The sequence below is a fragment of the Pseudophryne corroboree genome, chromosome 4 (genome assembly GCF_028390025.1).
Source record: "Pseudophryne corroboree isolate aPseCor3 chromosome 4, aPseCor3.hap2, whole genome shotgun sequence".
Classification (NCBI taxonomy): Eukaryota; Metazoa; Chordata; class Amphibia; order Anura; family Myobatrachidae; genus Pseudophryne; species Pseudophryne corroboree.
Genome location: NC_086447.1, coordinates 671,089,045 through 671,113,177, shown reverse-complemented (window position 1 = coordinate 671,113,177; position 24,133 = coordinate 671,089,045). Strand labels below are relative to the sequence as shown.

General features: G+C 42.2%; 1 protein-coding gene across 5 annotated transcripts in view; it reads right to left on the bottom strand.

The window, feature by feature from the left end:
- Positions 1-24,133, bottom strand: part of ADGRG6 (adhesion G protein-coupled receptor G6) — a 286,483-nt gene that overhangs the window by 43,415 nt on the left and 218,935 nt on the right. For all 5 annotated transcript variants that reach the window (XM_063917836.1, XM_063917838.1, XM_063917837.1 and 2 more), the window contains 6 exons: positions 21,635-21,691; positions 10,176-10,223; positions 7,161-7,294; positions 3,491-3,605; positions 2,508-2,566; positions 475-676 (listed from right to left, as the gene is read on the bottom strand). In XM_063917836.1, coding sequence (XP_063773906.1) covers positions 475-676; positions 2,508-2,566; positions 3,491-3,605; positions 7,161-7,294; positions 10,176-10,223; positions 21,635-21,691 — 615 coding nt within the window. The remainder of the gene's footprint in view (positions 1-474; positions 677-2,507; positions 2,567-3,490; positions 3,606-7,160; positions 7,295-10,175; positions 10,224-21,634; positions 21,692-24,133) is intronic.

The following is a 24,133-nucleotide window of genomic DNA, read 5'->3' as shown; positions in this document are numbered from 1 at the left end:
AATTACTAAAGTGTGTCGGGATTCTGTACATCAGGATGCCACTGTCAGTATTCTGACCTCTGGCATCCTGACTGTTGGGATACCGTGCTTAACCCCAAAAGACACCTTTGAAAACAGGCACATTTATGAGTACACTCAATGCTGCATAGCCTGCAATTTTATTGAATTGTTCTCTCTTTATTTAGCTAACATTACAATTCCCCATTATGACCCAATTCTGCCTTCAGTATTCTGTTGGAATTGCACCAAAGATGCGTACAACTGCATCACACATACATACATACATACATACATACATACATACATACATACATACACTTAGTTCTGGAGCATGCACAGTGCGACAAAACACAGGTTATGCTCAACAAATGGACTTGTGTACAACTATGCATTACTATCTTTATCTGCATAATCTCCAGTTATAAGAACATGTAATTTTACAGTAATATGAGAGAAATATGGCTTATTACTTACTCAGAAGATGACTTTGCTAATATGCTGTCTGAACTATTTAAGATATTGGAAAACACATTTACAACAGTTGTCCCCAGCTCAGCATTGATGTTTGCATCTTGAACTATTTTTTTCAGTCTCTGGACAACATCATCAACTTTCTCCTGCGTCATCTGACCACTCCCAGTGAAATTCAACAATTGATTTAATTCTTCAGCATTATCTGTAATACAAATATCTCAGTTACACAACTAATCCTGATTAGTATGGGTGCGATATGCGTGATAACAGGGATCACTTTAGAAAGGAGATTAGGCATTATATATCATTTGAATACCGCCCAATGGGGGTCATTCCGAGTTGATCGCTAGCTGCCGTTGTTCGGCATTTCTGCGCATGCGTATGGGCCGCAGTGCGCACGCACGACGTACTTTCACAACAAGCTTTGCAGTTTCACACAAGGCCGAGCAACTCTTTTCTGTCGCTCTGTTGATCGGTGAGTGATTGACAGGAATGGGGCGTTTCTGGGAGGTAACTGACCATTTTCCATGAGTGTGCTAAAAAACGCAGGCGTGTCAGGTACAAACGCAGGCATGCTGGGGGAAACGGGGGAATGGCTGGCCGAACGCAGGGCGTGTTTGTGACATCAAAACAGGAACTAAATTGACTGAAGTGATCGCAAGGAAGAAGTAGGTCTGCAGCTACTCTGAAACTGCTTGAAAAAAAATTCTGCATTGTTCTGCTAACCTTTCGTTCGCACTTCTGCTAAGTTAAGATTCACTCCCAGAGGGCAGCGGCTTAGTGTTTGCACTGCTGCTAAAAGCAGCTAGCGAGCGATCAACTCGGAATTTTATGTGATATAGGTTTACAATTTAGCCTCATTCAAAAAATGGTGCATAGTAACTTATTTTTTTCTGGTCAAAAAATGTTAACTACAAATCAAGTGCAATTTTTTTTTCTGTAAAGACATATTTCTAAAGAATGTTAAGCAGAAAAAAAATGAAAAGTTTTCCAACTTCTGCCTATGTAGCCTAACTCACTTATTAAGAGAAGCATCAAGTTAGGAAGAGCTGGAAAAGAAAGAAGTTATTTCAGCACCTTCTCCAAAAATGTCAAACCAATACAAGTAGTAGGTTAGGTTTAGTGCTAGAGCTAGTGTTATTTTTTAAATAATGTTTTTTATTTTTTTGAGCTTTTTATTTATTTATAATATAGGACTTCAAATGCCCTCTCCCCACATATACCACCACCACCTTTATATTGTTTTTAACCTATCTTCAGGGGTGCTTTAGGAGAAAAGGCCCGTGTGAAGTCTCTTTCATTTGGGCCCCCTCCTCCCTGCCGGCAGCACTGTGGAGTCTGGGCACTGGATGGTTCAGACTCTACTGCGCATGTGCAGATCTCCAGGAAAATGGCATGACTGCCATTTTCCCAGTGATTTTTGTACATAACAATGGGTGCAGTGGGGGCCTCTGCACCCATTATAAATATGCCAGTGCCTACCTTCAATTTCATACACCAGTTTGGTGCACAAGTACTGTGTCTTTAATGCAAAATATTCAGCAGCGGCTGCAGCCCCAGGGCTAATTTGGGGGGAGGGGGTGGGGGTGCTAATCACATTTAAACATATATGTGAAGATGTATGTAATATATGTGCTGGCAGCGTATCCGGGATCAGCAGCGGCAAAAACAGTAAGTTTAAAGAACAAACCCAGATACCACTAGATCTAGTCCATGATACCTTCAGTCTTTGGTCCTTCCCCATTTAAAAACTTGAAAAATCTAATTTTAAATAAAAAAGAGAGTAAAGGGAAAAAGGTACAAGAAAACATTTTCTTCCCTAACACCTTGCATTTAGAACAAGTTTTCATAAACTGCATATCATTCTGCATCACACAGAACTCAGAGAAATCCATGTACCTTACATACAGTACAAAAAAAGTTTGTCAGAGCTCCATAACACTACAATATATGTCAAATAATGTAAAACAGTATTTACCTAAGATTTTTGTCTTATATAGTTATGATTATTACATAATATGCTCCGTACTTACCTGTGCAGTCATTCAAATCTGGATCCCCCCAATAAGAGGTATAGTTCTGATGTAAATGGCTACAACAAATAAATATTCACTTGTAAGTGTGTTATACATGCTTTGCATTTGTCAATCTACAGTATAAGTACACACACAAAAAAAGGAAATGGTAAGTTGTCATTGTATTCTATGTACTAATAAGTTAAGCTAAAATGTGTCATTATCTCAGTAGGGGACCCAAAAATGTGGGATTTAGAATAGCAATTGCATAAGATGTGCAATAACACAGTCCTATTGCAAAAACTGTGGTACAAAATGGTATCTGCATGGTTTTGTTCACACAACTGATGAATTCCATCATAAGACTGTACTGGAAAGTTGATCACTCTAATCTTACACTAGATGTGGGGTTAAATTTACTAAAGTGACAAGAGGTTTTAAGAGAGGGTACTGTACTGTACCATATTTGCAAGTCATAGCAACCTATAATTATTTTTTTGTTTTATTCGGTCTAATTTAAAAGTAAAAAATTGAAAGTGAAATGTTCTCAATTATTTGCATTGAATTTGTATTGCATTAACAATGTGCTCCTTTAACACATGACAGTAATCCTTATAGTCTACTTGTCACAAGAGGTAATCTAAAAATAAAATCCACCCCTTCCTGCTAAACTGTCATAGTGTAGCTGGGCATTTCAAAGCTTGTTGCAATTCCTACAAACATGCCCTCACTGTACACGCCCTACTCTTGCACAACTGTTCCCTCCCCCGATCTGCCTCTCCAGGATTAAAGCTGCACAAAAATGTATGTTGCACTAAAATATGGGGCTTGTGGTCAGCACAACAATTGAGCCCATTATGCCTCCTCTAGTAACAGGTCACCTTCTATCAGTAATCTTTATGTGGAGATGCTTGCTTATGGATAAGGCTAGCTCTATTACTGCTCTCTGCATAGACAAAGGATGTTATACAGTAGCTTAATAAAATGTATGTTTTTCTCACCATTTCCTTGAAGCAGTGTATGCAGGACTTGTTAAACATGGTATTGTCATTGTCACATATGGTTTTGTATCAGGCCACAAGTAGCTGGCTGGGTTTTCTTCAGCTGGGCAGAATTCTGAAAAAATCAAATTCATCATCAAGTAAACTACTTGAAAAGGCAAATGTCTTCTTCATACAATTATGTAAGAATTTCTGGGGCATATTTATAAAAAAATATATGCTTCCAGACCACAAAACTTAAAAATCCTTATTGGCACTAGTTATTGCAAAATGAAATTCTTTTTTAGGGGGGAATGTACTGAAATAATTGCTGAGAAGAGCCTATCCCGAGCCATCAGAAGTGATGGGTTTGGACTCCGGATGGCAACTGTGCATGTGCAGCCACCCACAATGCAAAAATCTTGCATTTGTAATCACGGACATTTCCAGCCCCCTGGACAGGGATTGCAAGATCCCTCTCTATCAGCACTGTCCTATTGACATTAACAGGTTAATGCCAGTTTCCATTAGCCCACATTGGTATACACAATCACTATAGAAAATGAAGGGAATGGCTGATGCGAGTGTGTGTGTGTGTGTGTGTGTGTGTGTGTGTGTGTGTGTGTGTGTGTGTGTGTGTGTGTCTAGACTATAGATTTACTGTAGGAGTAAATACCTTTTAACCCTAATTGTAGATGTTTTTCAACAATATATAGTAAAATAAAAAATACAAATACAATGTGATAGTACTTAATGTGTCTCTGTGTTTTACTAAAGCACATAGAATTATGGATATGTGTCACTTACCTTTCCTACGTCACAAACATAAAGAGGACACACAGAAAAAAAACACAGGGACAGACAAACATATAATGTATAACAAGGCTGAAAATAACATCCAGTATGCAGAAATCTGTCTCAACCCATAAAATACCTGTACCTATACGTGGCATAATTAGATCTCCAGGCTTGTTTAATCTGCTGTACAAATGACCATCAATGATGTGCTATCCATGTTGTTTGTATTCCACCAATATCAGAGGTCCTTTGGTTCTGTACCATCAATGGTAGAGACACAGCAATGGGATATTTTTCCCTTGCAGAGCGGGCACAGCACTTAACCCCTCCCTTATTGCTCAGACCTATCCTATTCACCTATTAGATTGCCACTTAGCTCCAGCTCCATGACACCCTATTCAACCATGCCAAACTTTCCCGATTGATCTGCCATGTCTCACAGCAGGAATGTTCATCTATGGTTCAAATCATTGATGGTTCTCCATCGATGGTTTTATGCCATTGAGATAAATTACTTATGACACCACCTATGCAGACTATTGATGGTAAATCCTTTGAGGACACATGTATAGTATCATACAGTGTGTATCTACTACTGATTGAATTATACTGTACAAATGGTGGACATTTTTTTGGAGACCAATCTGCACTGAGATCTTTGTAAATAATCAGCCACTATGGCTTCAGCATTTGATTGCAGAAAATTATCACAAGGTGGTGAGCTAGCCAGAGAGAATGAAAAATGAGCCAGAAATGTATACTTTTGTATACCGGCTCATGCCAAACACTGTATATGTATAGTTTATAAAATAAGTCTTAAATGCCCTAATTTCACAAAATTTACACATTTTCTAATATATCTTGTTATCTTACAGTACCTTTTCTAACATTTTACTAAAAAAACGTTACCCAGTTACAGTATTTTGTATTGAAATTGATACTAGTTTTTGTCCTATATTATTGCATTTGTCCTATATTATTGTATTTAGTACATTACTATAATTTATGTTTGCACTGCAAATACTAAAAACCTATCTGTATGCACAATATTTTGATCAAAACTGTGATCCATTTTTTAACGTGCCTGTTTGCTCTTATTTCACATAACTTCGATAGTTTTTAGACTTTTCTGTCATTTTACATTTTCATGAATGTACAATAATTGTACTAGGGTCCTTAAAAAAAAAAGTTTTTTTTCATTAAGACATACCTGCAACTGACTAATGTAATAAGGTCTTAGAGAGAACATTTGTGTATTGAAAATATAATTTAAGGTTTTTTTGTTAACTAGTAGAGATTTTTCTTGACAAAATTAAATCAGACTTTATACTCGCCACCACATTAGCCTCTGGGAAGGGATGGGTCTATAGAAATATTCAATTTCCATGTGAAGACAGGAACAGCACTGAAAAGACATCCTCTTCTATAGATAACCTTTATATTTTGACATTCCATCTATTCTTTTAGATGGCCTATGTAGTAAAGTACTGTATATAGGTTTAACCATATATTACCACAATGGGAGTGAAAATATGTGCATCAAAATGTATATGTATATTTATACTATACGTGTGTGTGTGTTTGTGTATATATGGAACATGTTTAGGAAAGCAGCTGGGAGAGTGACGTTGACATGGGGGGTAATTCCAAGTTGATTGCAGCAGGATTTTTGATAGCAACTGGGCAAAACCATGTGCACTGCAGGGGAGGCAAATATAACATGTGCAGAGAGAGTTAGATTTGGGTGGGTTATATTGTTTCTGTGCAGGGTAAATACTGGCTGCTTTATTTTTACACTACAAATTAGATTGCAGATTGAACACACCCCACCCACATCTAACTCTCTCTGCACATGTTATATCTGCCTCCCCTGCAGTGCACATGGTTTTTCCCAGTTGCTATCAAAAATCCTGCTGCGATCAACTTGGAATTACCCCCATGGTACGCCACAGACCAGAGACACAGGGCCTAATTCAGAGTTGATTGCAGCAGCAAATTTGTTAGCAGTTGGGCAAAACCATGTGCACTGCAGGGGGGGGGGCAGAAAAAGCATTTGCAGAGAGAGTTAGATTTGGGTGGGGTGTGTTCAAACTGTAATCTAAATTGCAGTGTAAAAATAAAGCAGCCAGTATTTACCCTGCACAGAAACAAAATAACCCACTCAAATCTAACTCTCTCTGCAAATGTTATATCTACCCCACTTGCAGTGTACATGGTTTTTCCCATCTGCTAACAAATTTGCTGCTTCAGTCAACTGAATTACCCCCACAGTCGGGAGCTAGGAGCATGTCTGGAGGAGAGAGGCATACGGAAGAGCCAGACATGATTGTGGAAATACACGTGGCTGACTGCACTGCACTTTTTAGCCAGACATGAGAACTCCTGTGGCCTGTATGACCCGGTGTCACTATGATAAGACAGTTTAAACTTGTTATATGTACGTGCAAATTTTAAGAAAAATTACATATGTTTTAAACTATACTGCATTATCTGCACCCCCTGTTTGTTTTTATTTTAGGATTGCCTGCTGCCTCTGGGGAAGGTTAAAGAGGGGAGCAGCAACAGCTGCAGAGTAAACAGTACTTTTATAAAGAGACTTTACTAATATTATACTATAACAAGAATTTGCACAAGAAACATATACACTATATTTTACGGTATACCAGGTCACCCCAACTCCTAGTGTAGCTAAGCATTGATTAATTGATGACAGTAAGGTCTACGCCACATACACTTGTCATGGCCACAACATCTTTTGGCCAGATTCTGTCCTCCCCTTTATTCTGGTTTATCAACTCGCCATTGAAAGAGAGGGGAGGGGGACAGTTTAACGCATGACAGGCTTTGTAACGTTTAATACTGTGTATGTATAAAAAGCCGTATGTGAACTTACCAACTGGATCAACATTGACATATTGAACAGTCAGGTCATTCGGTTGACTTCCATTAATCTTTTTTATAATATCATCTTTTTCTAATGTAATGTTATAACTGTTGTTATACACCAAAAGAGCCCATATATTATAGCTGCAAAAAAATAATAGGTTAAGATCATTAGATGCTGAGATAAGCATAGTGAAAACATTTCAGACAAATGGATAATTACTACCACTTAATCTCTCTCCTCTCATTTGCCTCCAAACTCCTTCAGCATATTGTCTACAACCACCTTACCACCTTTCTGTCCTCCCACTCCATGCTTGACCCATTGAAGTCTGGCCTCCATTCTTTCCACACCACTGAAACTGCCCTCACGAAAGTCAGCAATGACCTCCTTGCTGCCAAATCCACGGTTCACTTCTCTATGCTCAATCTTTTCTGCTACATTTGACACTGTCATCCTGCAACCCTCTCATCCTGCATATTCTTCACACCCTCGATCTGCGTTTTAATGCCCTAACCTGGTTGTCCTCCTACCTCTCTGTCCACTCTTTCTCCATCTCCTATCATGATTCCACCCCCCCCCCCCACACGCACACACACTTCCACTAATGGTAAGTATCCCCCAAGGTTCAGTTCTGGGCCTTTCCTATTCTCCCTCTATATGTCCTCCCTAGGCAAGCTCATTAGCTTTTTTGGCCTCCAATGTCATCTCTATGCAGATGACACTCAGGTCTAGCTTCAACCTGATCACCTTGCCCCTCTCTTCTCTCTCATATCTCTGTCTCTCCGCTATTGCTTCCTGGATGTCTCAGCACTTTCTTAAACTTAACATGTCTAAGACTGAGCTGATCATCTTCCCACCCTTCCATATAACCTCCCCTCCCAACATGTCATTATCTGTAGCTAGCACAACCATCTCCTCTAGCCCCAAGTGCGCTGTCTGGTAGTATTCATTGACTTATCCCTTCCCTCTACTTCAAAGCACACATTCATTACCTTTTGCTGTCCTGCCTTTTCCATCTCAGAAAAATTTCCTGGATGAAACCCTTTCACACTCTGGAGGGAAGTAAGTCCCTCATCCAAAACTAGAAAGATATACTAAAACCAGCGCTGGAAAGAGACCGATGTTAGTTGTCAGAGTAGGAGATTTTGATGATTCAATACAGCTAGAAAAAATATATTCATTCCCAAGCTGATGGTGTTCTCATCTCTCCCTGACAGACAAACACTTACAGTCCACTTCTATCTCGAATGCACATAAAGGTATCTTTAAAATGGGAATGATGCTTCAAATGGATTACACTCAACGGACTAGGGGAAAAATTTTCCCTACGTCCGTTGAGTGTGATCCATTTGAAGCATCATTCCCATTTTAAAGATACCTTTATGTGCATTCGAGACAGAAGTGGACTGTAAGTGTTTATCAGGGAGCGATGAGAACACCGTCAGCTTGGGAATGAATATATTTTTTCCAGCGCTGGTTTTAGCATATCTTTTTAGCATATCTTTCTTGTTTTGTATCGATCTGTAAGCCTTTTGGGTGTGCTTTTCTTGCTTATTACCTCCTGCGAAAGGGGAAAGAGAAAGCGCAAGGCTGTTTCCAATTTAATTTTTGTCTATAATTTGAAGTCCCTCATCCAGTCTCTGGTCATATCCAGATTGGACTAATGTAACCTACTCCTATCTGGCTTCCCACACCACCACCTCTCTCCAATCCAATAATCTTCATCTCCACACGTACCACTCCTGCCTCCCCTCCCTGACAAGCCCTACACTGGCTCCCATTCCCCTTCAGAACCCAATGCAAGCTTCTCACTTTCAAAGTCCTCACCCAATCCCCTCCTATTTACATCTCTTACCTAACCTCCCTTCTAACTCTCACACCTGCCCACTTTACACCATAAATGCAATGCAATCTCTTCCCAAATTATTACTTCCTCCCGCTCCCACCTACAAGATTTTGCCCACACTGCTCCCGACCTCCTTACTGGAATTCTCTCCCTGTCAGACTCGCCATATCTCTACAAAATTTTAAACTGGCTCTCAAGACCCAATTCATCAATGCCATCCAGCTCTCATCCTAACCCACTGCTCTTTGCTTCTTCCTCACTGACTATACAATCTGTGTCACTGCTTCTGTCTGTCACTCTCCTTTAGAATGTAAGCTCTTATGAGCAGGGACCTCTTCCCTCTTGTGCTTCTGCTTCCCTTACATTTATTCTCATCTACTCAATACTCCCTATAAAGGCACCTAACTCCTGGTTGCTGCCCCTATGCTGCTTATTTGAGTGTCAAGATTGCCTATGCAGAAATGTTTATAAACCATGTCCTTGTCCTGCATTGTTTGTACTGTAAGTCATGGTTCTCTTGTTTTGCTCATCTTTTCATGTACTTTGTAAGGGAACTGATGAACCCTTGTGGTACAATATAAAGGAAGGATAATAATAATGTGAATTAAACTGCCTTGGTTTTATAAATAATTTCAAGTATAATACGTATTATCTTACATTCAAAACAAAATGTGTAAGCAAGTCAGTTGGCTGATTTTGTGACTTCATCCAATAATGGTATCACAAAACTAATTTTCTTTCTATATACAAAAGTACAAAATGTGAGAAAACGCAGCTCATTAACACTTTAAGGTGTTCATTGGTTCTGGAAATGAAGAGGTCATTTGGCTGTTTTAATTTCAAGGGCCAGTTTTGTAAAGTTTGTAATATTTAAGGGATTGTCATATTTGTGATGTGTTCAGAGAAATCACTTGTGTCTCTGCCAAGGCATTTATGTTGGCTAGTTATAAATCTATCACAAGGGCAAGCAATAGGGCCATGTTTTGATATTATTCTTGGAATCCTGTACTTTTGCTTTCTAACAAATTTCAGAATTAATAAGCCAATTGGAGTGTCGCTCAGATTGACCAAAAAATGGAGCTAAGTGCAACAAAGATATTGCACAACTCTTGCATAATATTAATTTGTTTGGTTAATAATAATGCAGGATGTGATATTTCCACTTGCAACTGTACCTTTGATTTGTCACATCCCTAGCATATCTTCCAAGATTCATCTGTGAGCTGTGAAGAAAATGAAAGGCATTAGCTACTAATCAGATCTTTTTAGAAAAACATAATTTCAGTGGTTTTGCTTTACCATAAAATGTACACCAAACTCCCACAAAAAAAATAAAAAAAATTGTGTATTTGTGTTATATATATTATAAATTCCCTAGATAGGAGCAAAACTCTAGCAGTTTGGTTGAAAGAATGATTAGGTAAACTTTTGGTTACTTGATTCTATTTTTTTTCCCAGTGTAAAAATAGAGAAATAGATACGTTTTATGGAGGTCATTCTGAGTTGATCACACCAAGCAACTTTTTGCTGCTGGTGCAATCAACTAATCTCCGCCTATGGGGGAGTGTATTTTAGCATAGTAGGGCTGCGATCGCTTGTGCAGCCCTGCTATGCTAAAAAAGTTTTGTGTAAAAGAAGACTAGCCCTGGACATACTTACCCAGTGCGACGATCTCAGCGATGATGGGGCTGGCTTGGACGTCAGACATCCACCCTCCATTCTCCTGGACACATCTGCGTTTTCCTTACCATTACCCGAAAATGTCCGCCTTCCTTCTGTCAATCTTCTTGCGGTCACCGCTTCGACCGGTTTCTTTGTAACCACTGTCGTTGCCCGGCCACCCCTTTCACCGGGCAACGACATAGGGGTGTGGCTTCACGGAGAAGGGACATGGTCAGTTATGCTCCCTGTAGCTGTGCCCACAGTAGTATTGTCCCCAGTACTGTGCCCCCTGTAGAGTTGTGCCCCCAGTAGTATTGCCCCCAGTACTGTGCCCCTTGTAGAGTTGTGCCCCCTAGTGGCACCGTTTACAAAATAAATAAATTAATACTTACAATCCCCGCTCTTGCTTCCCGACCTCTGCTGCCCTCTGTCTCCGGCCGCCGGTGCCGTTCCACGGATCTATGGGAGAGACATCATGATGTCTCTCCCATAGCACCATATAGACAATAGAGCTCAATTATGACCTCTAGCGTCTATGTGCTGCTTCCACAATGCAGTGCAGTGCACGATGACTTCATCATGCACCGCACAGCACCAGGCGCCACCAGTAACGCATCTTGCCACAGCGGCGGCGCCCTCCGGATGGCGGCAGTGCCCTCCAGAAGGTGGCACCCCAGGAAAAAATCCTGCTTGCTCGTGGCAAGATCCGCTACTGCATGGCAGATGTGATATATCTCGCAGATATGTCGTCTACATACTGTCACACACCATAGGCGGCGTTCACCACGCTTACCCCTGCGTGCCTGCTGGTCTGTGTTGCGGCCTCCGCCTTCGATGGTCCACGGGCTCCGGCGTATGGCTGGTGCGGCTCCCTGCAGTTCCCCGGGGCAGGGGCGCCGCCATGACACCCGGCATCACGTGGGCGGGGAGCAGGTGACATCATCAGACTGTTCCGCCAATCCAGCGGAGCCGGGATATTCAAAGGCAGACGCCGGGCAGAGCCTCGGCGCCTGAGTATCGTCTTTTCCCCTGAAGCGGATGCCAGTGCTCTTGTTCCCGGCGAATCTCTCTGCAGTCGTACTCCAGTGTCTCCGGCACTTCCAGGTGCCAGTTGCTGCACAGTTCCAGCGTATACAGCGTCTGGTGTGTTCCTCTGCAATCCAGTCACCAGTGCTTCTTGGAGTCAGCGTGGGCTGTGGGCTAAATGCCGCTCTCAAGTTCTACAAGTCATCAGTGTCTTTAAACACCGCTCTCAAATTCTACAAGTCATCATTGTCTTTAACCACCGCTCCCAAGTTTTGCAAGTTACCAGTGTCTTTAACCACCGCTCTCAAATTTTACAAATCATCAGTGTCTTTAATCACCGCTCTCAAGTTATACAAATCATCAGTGTCTTTAACCACCGTTCTCAAGTTCTACAAACCATCAGTGTCTTTAATCACCGCTCTCAAGTCATACAAATCATCAGTGTCTTTAACCACCGCTCTCAAGTTCCACAAATCATCAGTGTCTTTAATCACCATTCTCAAGTCATACAAATCATTAGTGTCTTTAATCACTGCTCACAAGTTCTATAAATCATCAGTATCTTTAGTCACCGCTCTCAAGTCATACAAATCATCAGTGTCTTTAACCACCGCTCTCAAGTGTTTCAAACCATCAGAGTCTTTAACCACCGTTCACCAGTTCTTCAAATCATCAGTATCTTTAAAACATCACTCACAAGTTCTTCAGTCACTATTATCTTGTACCAACTCTCACAAGTACTTCTTTTCCTGGAATTTTTACCATTGCTTACAAGTCCTCCTATAGGCCTGGACATTCCCCCCATACGTTCCTTCTCTGCTATGTGACATTGTGTGGCTCCCTTCCTGCAATAAAGTTCTTTAATATTTTCACCAAGCTTTACTGTCAGAGTCCTGTATGAGGAAGACCTATATTAAGCCATCCCTGTTCCGACCCAACTGTGGTTCCTCTCCCCTACCATCGGGAGAACCCCTGAGTTCACAACACCCCCAACCTAGGTCAGTGACAGTACACTCAGGCGTCATGGACCCGGGGGATCGGAGCCCAGAGGCAAGTACCATCCAGGACTTGATTTCTCGAGTACAAAGTCAGGAAGCAGCACAGGGCCAGGTGATGCATTATCTCCAGGAATTATCTGGCCGGCTGGATCAAATTCAGACTTCTCTGGCTTCAGTAGTACCGGCCCCTGCTACAGTACCCGCTCCAGTGGTTGTCTCTAGTAATGTTCCATCCTCCTCTGGAACCAGGTCACGCCTTCAGCTCCCTACTCCTTCTCGCTATAATGGGAATCTAAAGAATTGCCGTGGTTTTCTCAATCAGTGCGAAGTACATTTTGAACTTCTTTCACATAACTTCCCTACTGATCGGTCCAAGGTGGCATACATTATTTCTTTGCTTGAGGGTTCAGCGTTGGATTGGTTGTCTCCGTTATGGGAGTGATCTGATCCATTGGTTTCTAGTTACACCAATTTCATTACGTCATTATGGAGGATCTTTGATGAGCCCGGCAGGACGACTGCTGCCTCTGCAGACTTGCTTCGTGTCCGACAAGGCTCTCGTTCAGTGGGACAGTATGTGATTAATTTTCAGACCATAGCCTCAGAACTGCGCTGGAATAATGATGCCCTTCGGGCTGCCTTTTGGAACGGGCTCTCTGATCGTCTAAAGGACGAGTTGGTCACTAGAGATTTGCCGGATTCTTTAGAACAGTTGATTTCGCTCTGTGTAAAGGTGGATCTTCGCATGCAGGAACGAGGTGGCGAACGTAGTCGGTCAGATCGATCAAGGGTCTGATCTCTTCCGTCAAAGCAAATGGTATTTCCAAGTGCTGATGAACCCATGCAGATTAATCAATCTCGGCTGTCCCCAGAAAAACATCAGCGTCGTCGTGAGGGTAGACTCTGCCTCTACTGTGGAGCCGCGGATCATTTTCTCAAGTTTTGCAAGTCTCGCCCGGGAAACGGGCAGTCCTAGCTTGTTCCGGAGGAGTCGAGCTAGGGGTTTCTTCTAAACCTTCTCCGCCAGTGGACTGTTTACTCTCCGTGTCTCTGTTCTCCGAGTCAATAGCCAAACCCGTTAAGGCTCTGCTGGACTCAGGGGCTGCAGGGAATTTTATTTCCCTTTCCTGTGCCCAGGATCTGGGTTTTTAGCTACGGTCGGTCGAACGACCTATTACGTTGACTGCTATCAATGGTACCCAAATCTCTAACGGTCTGATTTCAATTTGTACAGTACCAATCAAACTGCAAGTGGGAGCTCTGCATCAAGAATACCTGGAGTTCCTAGTGATTCGGGAGATGCCCCACGATCTGGTTCTTGGCCTTCCTTGGCTCAAACTTTACAACCCTCACGTCGACTGGAGTTCGACACAAATAACATCTTGGAGTCCTTTTTGTCATTTAAATTGTCTCACCCCTGTCTATCCGCTCCGTGTATCTTCTAAGTCAGATGAAGGGCTCATTCCGGAGGCCTATCGGGAGTTTTCTGACGTGTTCTCGGAGCAAGTGGCCGATCAGCTGCCACCGTATAGACCCTGGGACTGCCCCATTGAGCTCATTGCGGGGAAATTGCCACCTCGGGGTCGCGCTTATCCCTTATCATTACCCGAGACCCAAGCTATGTCAGACTATATCAAGTCTAATCTGCAGAAAGGATTCATCCACCCCTCTACCTCCCCGGCGGGGGCGGGTTTCTTTTTTGTGAAGAAGAAGGACGGAGGGCTGAGACCATGTATTGACTATCGTGGCCTAAATGATGTCACCATTAAGAATAAGTATCCTTTGCCGCTCATTACGGAGCTTTTTGATAGAGTTCGCAGAGCCCGAGTTTTCACCAAGCTTGATTTAAGGGGAGCTTATAAATTGATACGTATCCGACAGGGGGACGAATGGAAGACGGCCTTCAATACCAGGGACGGGCATTACGAGTATCTGGTAATGCCATTTGGCCTCAGCAATGCCCCTGCCGTCTTCCAAGGATTCATTAACGAGGTCTTTCGGGATATGCTATACCTAAGTGTAGTGGTATATTTGGATGACATTCTGATATTTTCTAAAAATCTCACAGAGCACAGAATAAAGGTCAAAGAGGTACTTCTTTGATTGTGAGAGAATCATCTTTATGGCAAGATTTCCAAATGTACTTTTGAGGTTCCTTCTATTCCATTTCTTGGTTACATCATTTCGGGCACGGAGCTTCGTATGGATCCAGAGAAACTCACTGCCATCCGGGATTGGACTCAGCCTCTTTCCTTGAAAGCGGTACAACGATTTCTGGGTTTTGCAAATTACTACCGGAAATTCATAAAGGGATTCTCTACCATCGTGGCACCTATTACTGCCCTAACCAAGAAGGGTTCTGACCGAAGCCATTGGTCCTCTGAAGCTGTAGCAGCGTTCGCTCAGTTAAAGGCAGCCTTTATGTCGGCTCCAGTACTTCAACAACCAAATTTTTCAAAACCATTCTTTATGGAAGTTGATGCTTCCATGGTAGGCATAGGTGCCGTGCTTTCGCAGTACGTTCCAGATGGGAAGTTACATCCATGTGGTTTCCATTCTCGCAAATTCTCTCCTGCGGAACAGAATTACACCATTGGAGACAAAGAGCATTTGGCAATAAAATCTGCCTTGGAGGAATGGAGATATCTTTTGGAAGGTGCTAAACACCTAATTACAATTTTCACAGATCATAAGAATTTGCTGTACCTCAAGACGGCCCAGTGCTTGAATCCCTGTCAAGCTAGATGGGCGCTCTTCTTTACTCGGTTTTCGTTTGTTATTAAGTACCGGGCTGGGACTTTTAACACCAAGGCTGATGCTTTATCCCGTTCCTTAACAGCTTCGGATGAGGAGAATTCCGTTGAGAAGGCTTTGATTCTCAGTCCAGTTTCTATGTCAGCAGCTCCCACCGCTCTGGGTCCTCCTCCTGGGAGAATGTCTGTGCCAGCTAAATTTCGACCAAGGCTGTTGCAGTGGGCTCATATTTCCAAGTTTTCCGGTCATCCTGGAGTTCAAAACATGTGGGAGTTTCTACGAAAGTCTTACTGGTGGGACACTATGAAGAAGGATATTCAAGATTATGTCAACTCATGTCCTCAGTGTGCTCAGCACAAAATTCTTTGTTTGCCTCCTGCGGGGTTGTTGCATCCACTGTCCATTCCTCAGAGGCCTTGGACCCATATCTCTATGGATTTTGTCACTGAATTGCCCCTCTCCAAGGGTCACAATACTGTCTGGGTAATTATCGACCGTTTCTCTAAGATGGCACATTTTGTACCTTTGACCGGGTTACCATCAGCTCCCAAGTTGGCTTTGTTATTTATCCGAGAACATTTCCGCCTGCATGGCTTACCTCAGGAAATTGTCTCTGAATAGGGGGTACAATTTACTGCAAGATTCTGGAGAGCTCTCTGTACGGCCTTACAAATAAAACTCAAGTTTTCATCCGCTTACCATCCACAAACCAATGGGCAAACTGAACGCGTCAATCAAGATTTAGAGACTTTTCTCTGTGTTTATCTCTCTCCCTCGCAAGATGATTGGGTGGAATTGTTGCCATGGGCCGAGTTTGCCCATAATCATCTGTACCACTCTTCAACTGGTGAGTCCCCATTTTTCATTAATTATGGGTTCCATCCTCAAGTTCCTGAATTACCCATTTGTCCTCCAGAGGATGTTCCTGCTGCAGCCTCTACTCTTCGGCACTTCAGCCAAATTTGGAGTCGAGTTCATGCTAATCTCAAGAGAGTCTCCGGCCGCTATAAGTTCTTTGCGGATAGGAAGCGACGAGCAGCTCCCCAATACAAGGTTGGTGACAGGGTATGGCTCTCCACCCGCAACCTCCGGTTAAGGGTGCCCACTATGAAGTTCACCCCAAAGTTTATTGGTCCTTACCCCGTGTTACAAGTCCTGAACCCGGTTGTCTGCAAATTGGGATTGCCTTCCCCCCTCCGGATACCAAACTCCTTTCATGTCTTTCTCCTCCGCCCCCTTATTTTAAACCGGTTCCATTTAAAGTCCCCGAGGCCAACCTCTGCTGAGTCTGAAGCTGGAACGGACTTTGAAATCAAAGCTATTCTTGACTCTCGTTATCTTCACAAAAATCTACAGTATTTGGTGGAGTGGAAAGGTTTTGGCCCCGAGGAGAGGAGCTGGGTCAAGGCTACTGAAGTTATGGCTCCCTGACTGGTGCGGATTTTCCATTCCAGACATCCAACAAAACCTGGAAAGTGTCCGGGGGCCACTCCTGGAGGAGGGGGTACTGTCACACACCATAGGCGGCGTTCACCGCGCTTACCCTGCGTGCCTGCTGGTCTGTGTTGCGGCCTCCGCCTTTGATGGTCCACGGGCTCCGGCATCTGGTTAGCGCGGCTCCCGGCGGTTCCCCGGGGCAGGGGCGCCGCCATGACACCCAGCATCACGTGGGCGGGGAGCAGGTGACGTCATCACACTGTTCTGCCAATCCAGCGGAGCCGGGAGATTCAAAGGCAGACACCGGGCAGAACCTCGGCGCATGAGTATCGTCTTTTCCCCTGAAGTGGATGCCAGTGCTCTTGTTCCCGGCGAATCTCTCTGCAGTCATACTCCAGTGTCTCCGGCACTTCCAGGTGCCAGTTGCTGCACAGTTCCAGCGTATACAGCGTCTGGTGTGTTCCTCTGCAATCCAGTCACCAGTGCTTCTTGGAGTCATCAGTGTCTTTAAACACCGCTCTCAAATTCTACAAGTCATCAGTGTCTTTAACCACCGCTCCCAAGTTTTGCAAGTTACCAGTGTCTTTAACCACCGCTCTCAAGTTCTACAATTCATCAGTGTCTTTAATCACCGCTCTCAAGTTATACAAATCATCAGTGTCTTTAACCACCGTTCTCAAGTTCTACAAACCATCAGTGTCTTTAATCACCGCTCTCAAGTTCCACAAATCATCAGTGTCTTTAATCACCGTTCTCAAGTCATACAAATCATTAGTGTCTTTAATCACCGCTCACAAGTTCTATAAATCATCAGTATCTTTAATCACCGCTCTGAAGTCATACAAATCATCAGTGTCTTTAACCACCGCTCTCAAGTGTTTCAAATCATCAGAGTCTTTAACCACCGTTCACCAGTTCTTCAAATCATCAGTATCTTTAAAACATCACTCACAAGTTCTTCAGTCACTATTATCTTGTACCAACTCTCACAAGTACTTATTTTCCTGGAATCTTTACCATTGCTTACAAGTCCTCCTCTAGGCCTGGACATTCCCCCCATACGTTCCTTCTCTGCTATGTGACATTGTGTTGCTCCCTTCTTGCAATAAAGTTCTTTAATATTTTCACCAAGCTTTACTGTCAGACTCCTGTATGAGGAAGACCTATATCAAGCCATCCCTGTTCCGACCCAACTGTGGTTATTCTCCCCTACCATCGGGAGAACCCCCGAGTTCACAACACCCCCAACCTAGGTCAGTGACACATACCGCTGTGTACAAAAAAAACAAAAAGCCATTCAATATGTTGGATGTGATATATATATATATATATATATATATATGTACATACTTGCTGTTTTATCTGTTCTGCGCACAGGAGTTTATGATTTTTACGGTTGTACATATAGTGTTAATAATTTGGTAAAACTATAGAGATGTAAATTTGGGACATCTTAATGAAAGTAAATATTAATCCATGGTTCTTGGCATTACCCAAAGAGCACGCGTAGTAGATATGGTAAAAAGTGACAGGACCATTTTTGTAGTTTATTAAATTCTATACACTGGAGGTGCAATCCAAATTTTGATCCGATTGTCCATTTGGGATTATTATTCATGCAACACAAGCCATGCATCAGTATTGACGTCATTATGTCAACCACCTTTTTATCCCATAAGGGGAGGTTTGTTAATATCCTAATTACTAGTTTTCCTATTTCCCACCTGAAGAATACCTATGTTAAATTTTGGCTTCCTAGCATATCAGGAAGTAAGAGAATTAGTGATGAGTCAGTCCGTCAGTGAGTGAGTGAGGGCTTTTGCATTTATATATATATATAGATATAAGATGTTTAGTACATGCAATGTCATATTGGCTCACTACGATATATATCTTAGTGTGCCAGCATAACATTGCACTTACTAAATATCTCTATTATATAAAAACACTTTTTTTCAAGGACATTAGAATACCAGGTCATTTAATTATCAAAATCTCAAGGTTACGGAACATCACATATACTACGTATTGAATAGTGCATTGCACAATAGTACTGTTACCACTGCAGGACACGCAATGCAGGTTGCAATGGCCCTGAGCTAATTACAAACCACTCTCACTGTTCTCATATGATTTTAATTTAAAAGACTAAATCTAAAACAAATCCTACATTGTTACTCTAATCAAATATATAGAAAAATGTCCACTCTGTCAAACATATGCTCTTTTATTTTGACAACCAAACTTTCAAACACGGATGTGTATCGGGATTACAGACTGTGTGCCAATTTACATTTCATCAATGTTATTTATTATATATTTAGTTCATTTCATTGCCTAGTTTGTATTTAAGTTAAGGACTATTTGAGCTATTGAGTAAACTGCACTAAATCTTCTGGAAGTTACGGAAAAAACTTTCAGTCTATGCACTTCAAGGTAAAATGAAGGACAGGTTTATTTCCAACAACAATGGCGTACATATACAGAAACAATGTTCCAACTTTCCATGGGTGCTCTGTATGGGCAATTAATGCCAGCATGTCATTTATTCATTTATTTTACACTCATTAAATCATTTTAGGTGTGATTATTCAAAAATTCTAAGGTCCTTTGATGCCCTGCTGTACAGTATACAGTGGTGTAAATACCAAGGGAGCAGGGAGTGCAGCTGCTATGGGGTCTGAGCTGCTTCCAGGGTCAACTGCACCCCCAACACATACACATTGCCTGCCTCCAAAGCCTGCTGCTCCCTCCTTTAACCCCGCCCACGGTAGGAACAGCCGATGCAGCTGATAGTGCAGGTGCCCTTCCTGGCCAGCTCCAAGTCCTGGCTGCCAGTGCTGTGATTCGTGGGTATTTAGGGAGAGGGGCCTAATTCTGTCCCCCCTCTCTCTCCCTGATACTCTCTCTCTTTTTCTCACTCCCTGACACACTCTCACTCTCTCTCTCTCTCTCTCTGATACTGTATCTCTCTCCCTGAGACTGCCCCTCTCTCTCTCCCTGACAGTCTCTCTCCCTGACAGTCTCTCTCTGACACTCTCTCTCTCTCTCTCTCTCACTTTCTCCCTGATACTGCCCCCCCTCTCTCTCCCTCCCTGACACTGTCTCTCAATTTCTCTCTCTCTCTCTCTCTCTCTCTCTCTCTCACACTATCTCCCTGTCTCGGACACTGTGGCCTGTCCCTGAAACTTTATCTCTCTGTGACACTCTCTCTCTGACACTATCACTCTCTCTCCCTCTCTGACACTGTCTTTCTTCCTGACACTGTATCTCTCTCCCTCTCTCTGACATTGTCTATCTCTCTTCCTGACACCCTCTCTCTCGTTCTCTCTCCCTCTCTTTCTCTCCCTGACATTCTTACTCTCTGTTGCTCCCCTCTCTTTCTCTCACTCTCTCCCTGACACTCTAGCTAACTCCTCTCCCTGTCTCTCTCTACCTCCTCCCTGTTGTTACCCTCTTTCTCTCCCTGATGCCTTCCCCCAAATTCCTTTCTCTCTCTGATGCCTTCCCCCGCATCCCTTTCTCTCTCTTTCTCCCTGACACCCTCTATGTCTCTCTCCTGTCTCTCATTTTCTCATTCCCTTTTTTCCATGAAACGCTCTCTCACTGACCTCCCTCTCTCATATTCTCTTTCTTACTGCTCTTTCTTTCTTTCTTTGTCTCTCCCCCAACACCACATGTGTGTGTCTCGCTCTCACTCCCCTCACTCTCTCTCTCTCTCCTGCTCCCATAGGGGGCATTGTAGTGAATATGGGGTGGGGGGGAGGCTTTCAAGATTTTGCTATGGGGCCCCCAAAGCTGTAAGTTCACCCCTGACAGTGTATAAAGTATATTGCCAACTGTTTTTATTATCTCCTACACAGTGGGCATTGCACACCATACTGCCGATCAGTTTCATTGCTCGGCCGTGAGCTGGATGCTCTGGTGATCTCACTACATGTGTTCATAGCCTTTCAATGCCCCAAGGATAGAGGAGGGAGAAGTAATTACAAGCAGGAAGAAAATTAATTACAGGGAAGAAGAGATTACATTGCAGGGGGGCAGGGTGGGATAGAGGAAGTATTACTAGGAGGATGAATTACAGGAGAAAGCAGTGGTTTGTAGGATAAGAGGGCTGTGAAATTAATGAAAGTGGGTGAGATGGTGGGGCAGAATTACATTTCATCAGAGGATAGTTGAAATAACTAACCGGAAAGTAAAAGACTGTTGAAGGTTCATTTAATTACAGGTTAGGGGTCCAGTTGCTGATGTTGGGAAATTAATTACAGGTGTGTAGGGTGAAAGATAGGCGAGGTGCAATATATGTATATTTTATGTCAACAGTTTACATCAGGCTAAAGCTTAAGTTCTAAAGCTACTGTAATACAAACATTAGTTGAATTTTGAAACTGCGAGATCACTCTAGACTGAAGGAGTATGAATGAAGATGTCAGGAAGTGACAGTGGAACACATACAGTAGATGGCCTTTTTTTTTTAACAAGGAAGTGCCCCATTACCCTTCCCCCCCATATCCGGCTATGGCAGCAGCGCTATTTACAATAGTCAAAGGTGCTGTTGGAGAAATTTCCATATTCTCCACAAATCGCATTTTAAGACATTATAGAGAAGCAGTAATAACCCCTTTTTCAGCAAAAATGTAGAAAAAAGGGTTATCATAGCTTGATACATGTGTTGCCGTAGTGTTATATGTAGAGAAGAAGCCAATTGTATTGGATTAAATGCAGCAATCTAACAAATATTTACTGTAGGTACTTACCTCTTATTGATGATTGTTCGCAAATCTCTGGTATGCCGGTTATTTACCATCTGAACACTAAATAGGGAAGAAAAATCACAATTGAATACACTGTTATATGAATTTACTTTCTTAACGTATATAAATGAAGAATAATTGTTTTGCTTTTTATTAAATTAAGAAAACACTGATAAGAAAAAATGTCCACATGGCTTATGATGAGCAAGAGAATAGACAATTCTTATGTTTGCTTAGCTTATTATGTTGTTAAATTATGAGACTACAAATTAACCATACTTTTATTAAAAAATCATGTTTGGATTCAAATACACAATATTATATTATTATATTATAGATTTTTTTTCTTTCCAGACAATGGAGACATTAAAATATGGACTACACAAATGTTCAAATCTTAAAGTGCAATCTATTCTAAATGTGAGGTGTGTTTCCTGTAGAAGCCACTTGGAGTTGTCAATCTATTTTTCCTACAATTTTGATTGAAGCTGCTATTACTGATTTATAGTTTTCTAAAGGTCACACAATTACTACTTTTCATAGCCTAAAACCCTGCCTCCCTCTTTCTTCTGCCATCATGTGACCATGACCACGACCACAGAGGATCTTCCTGATTGGTCCAGGGGAGAGAGACATGTTTTCCTGCAGTGGCAGCTATATAAATCTACCACCAATAATACATTTTGCAAAAGAAACAGAGGCACAAAAGTTAATGGCTAAAGAAAAAAATATCTGATAAATATATCTGGATTTCCCCTGTGTACATTTTGTATTGTACATGATCAAAGTGAGGTTTGTTTTTGTATTCTCTCGCACCTAAATCACAGTTTTCTCCTAATCAGTGACTGTCTATATACCTTGCTCATTACTGATCATTGCTTCCAACAGCTGCCCGCCCCTAGTAGTTGGCCAATTACTCCTTTGCTTCCTTACATCTTAGCTGTATTGATTATTGTGTACTGAAAATTGTGGTGCTAATTGTTACCTATGCCCTGTTTTAGTTTTTCAGTTACTGTAATGTTAAGTTCTGTATATTGTTCTAATGTGTACTGTATGTTCGTAGCCGCAAGCCACTTGTGGCACCTTATAAAAAAAAGGAAATACTAATATGTTTTGTTTTACAACTGAGTACTAACTATTGCTTAAAACACATCCATACCAGCACTAATATGAACATCCTATTGGTGGTTCAGTACACTTGGCTTACATTTAAATTAGTTCTGCATTGGACTGTGTATCTCACAAACCTACAATAAGATGTATAATACGTAAATTAAACAAAAGTGAGATATACGGTATACTGTATATCATAGAAAAACAATATTGTTTCCTTGACACATTTTCTCAGGTATTTAAAATTGTGATGATTTTGCTGACTTATTTTAGCTACAGTTTTGTCCGCATACAGTAAAAAAAATCCTTGCGAACTTCTCAAAAAGGTATCTAAAAACCTACAATATACTCTTTGACATAAGTATATACGTATAAGTATACCACGAGAAAATACCTGTGAAAAACACAATGGTAGACCAAATTTCTTACACATTTGTTTTTACTTTTTTTTACTGTGATACAGATGTAGCCATGCTCATTTTGCTGCGATGCGGCATGCTGCATGGCTTGCTGAGCTACAGTATGACTATCTGCAGCTGGCAATTGCTCCACTAATTCTTAATGGAATTAATGGATCGATTGTTGGCTGTGAATAACACAGCCCAGCGCGCCATGCAGCATGCTGCATCTCAGCAAAGATGAGCATGGCTACATCTGTATATTACAATTCCTGTTTAATATACTCATATGTTATCATATTTCACATGACTGGCTAAAGCTGGGTACACACCTATACAATCCATGGCCCAATCACCTTACATCTATGTAACGTTGCAGAAATGTTAGCTGAAAAATGGCTAATAAAGTTCCTGCATCAGCCGGAATCGGGAGGTCTCATCTTATGTACTGTTACATATCTGTTGACCCAACTTCCCGATTTTATAGAAGCATTAACCCGATCAGCAGAGTGATCATAAAAGTGTGTACTCAGCTTAAGTAATAATGAAAGTAATTTTATAAATTTCAAGTTTACTGTACTATAGGCAATTAAAATAATGTACAATGGTTTTTAACTAAACAGTGCTATCTACAGGGCCGGACTAGCCATCTGGCACTTCTGGCAAATGCCAGAAGGGCCGATGGCCACGTGGGCTGGTCCAGCGGTCACTGAGACACGCTGCCGCTCAGTCCGGTGGCAGCATGTCTCAGCTGTCAGGAGAGCAGAGCGCCCGCCAGCGCAGCTGTGTCTGGCGCGGCGGCGTATAGCGGACTTCAAACCAGCCACCGGTTCGTGAGCCAATCAGAGCTCGCGGACCGGCAGCCAGTCAGAAGCCACCGGTCCGCGAGCTCTGATTGGCTCACGAACCGGCGGCTGGTTTGAACGAAGTCCGCTATACGCCGCAGCGCCAGACACAGCCGCGCTGGCGGGTGCTCCGCTCTCCTGACTCA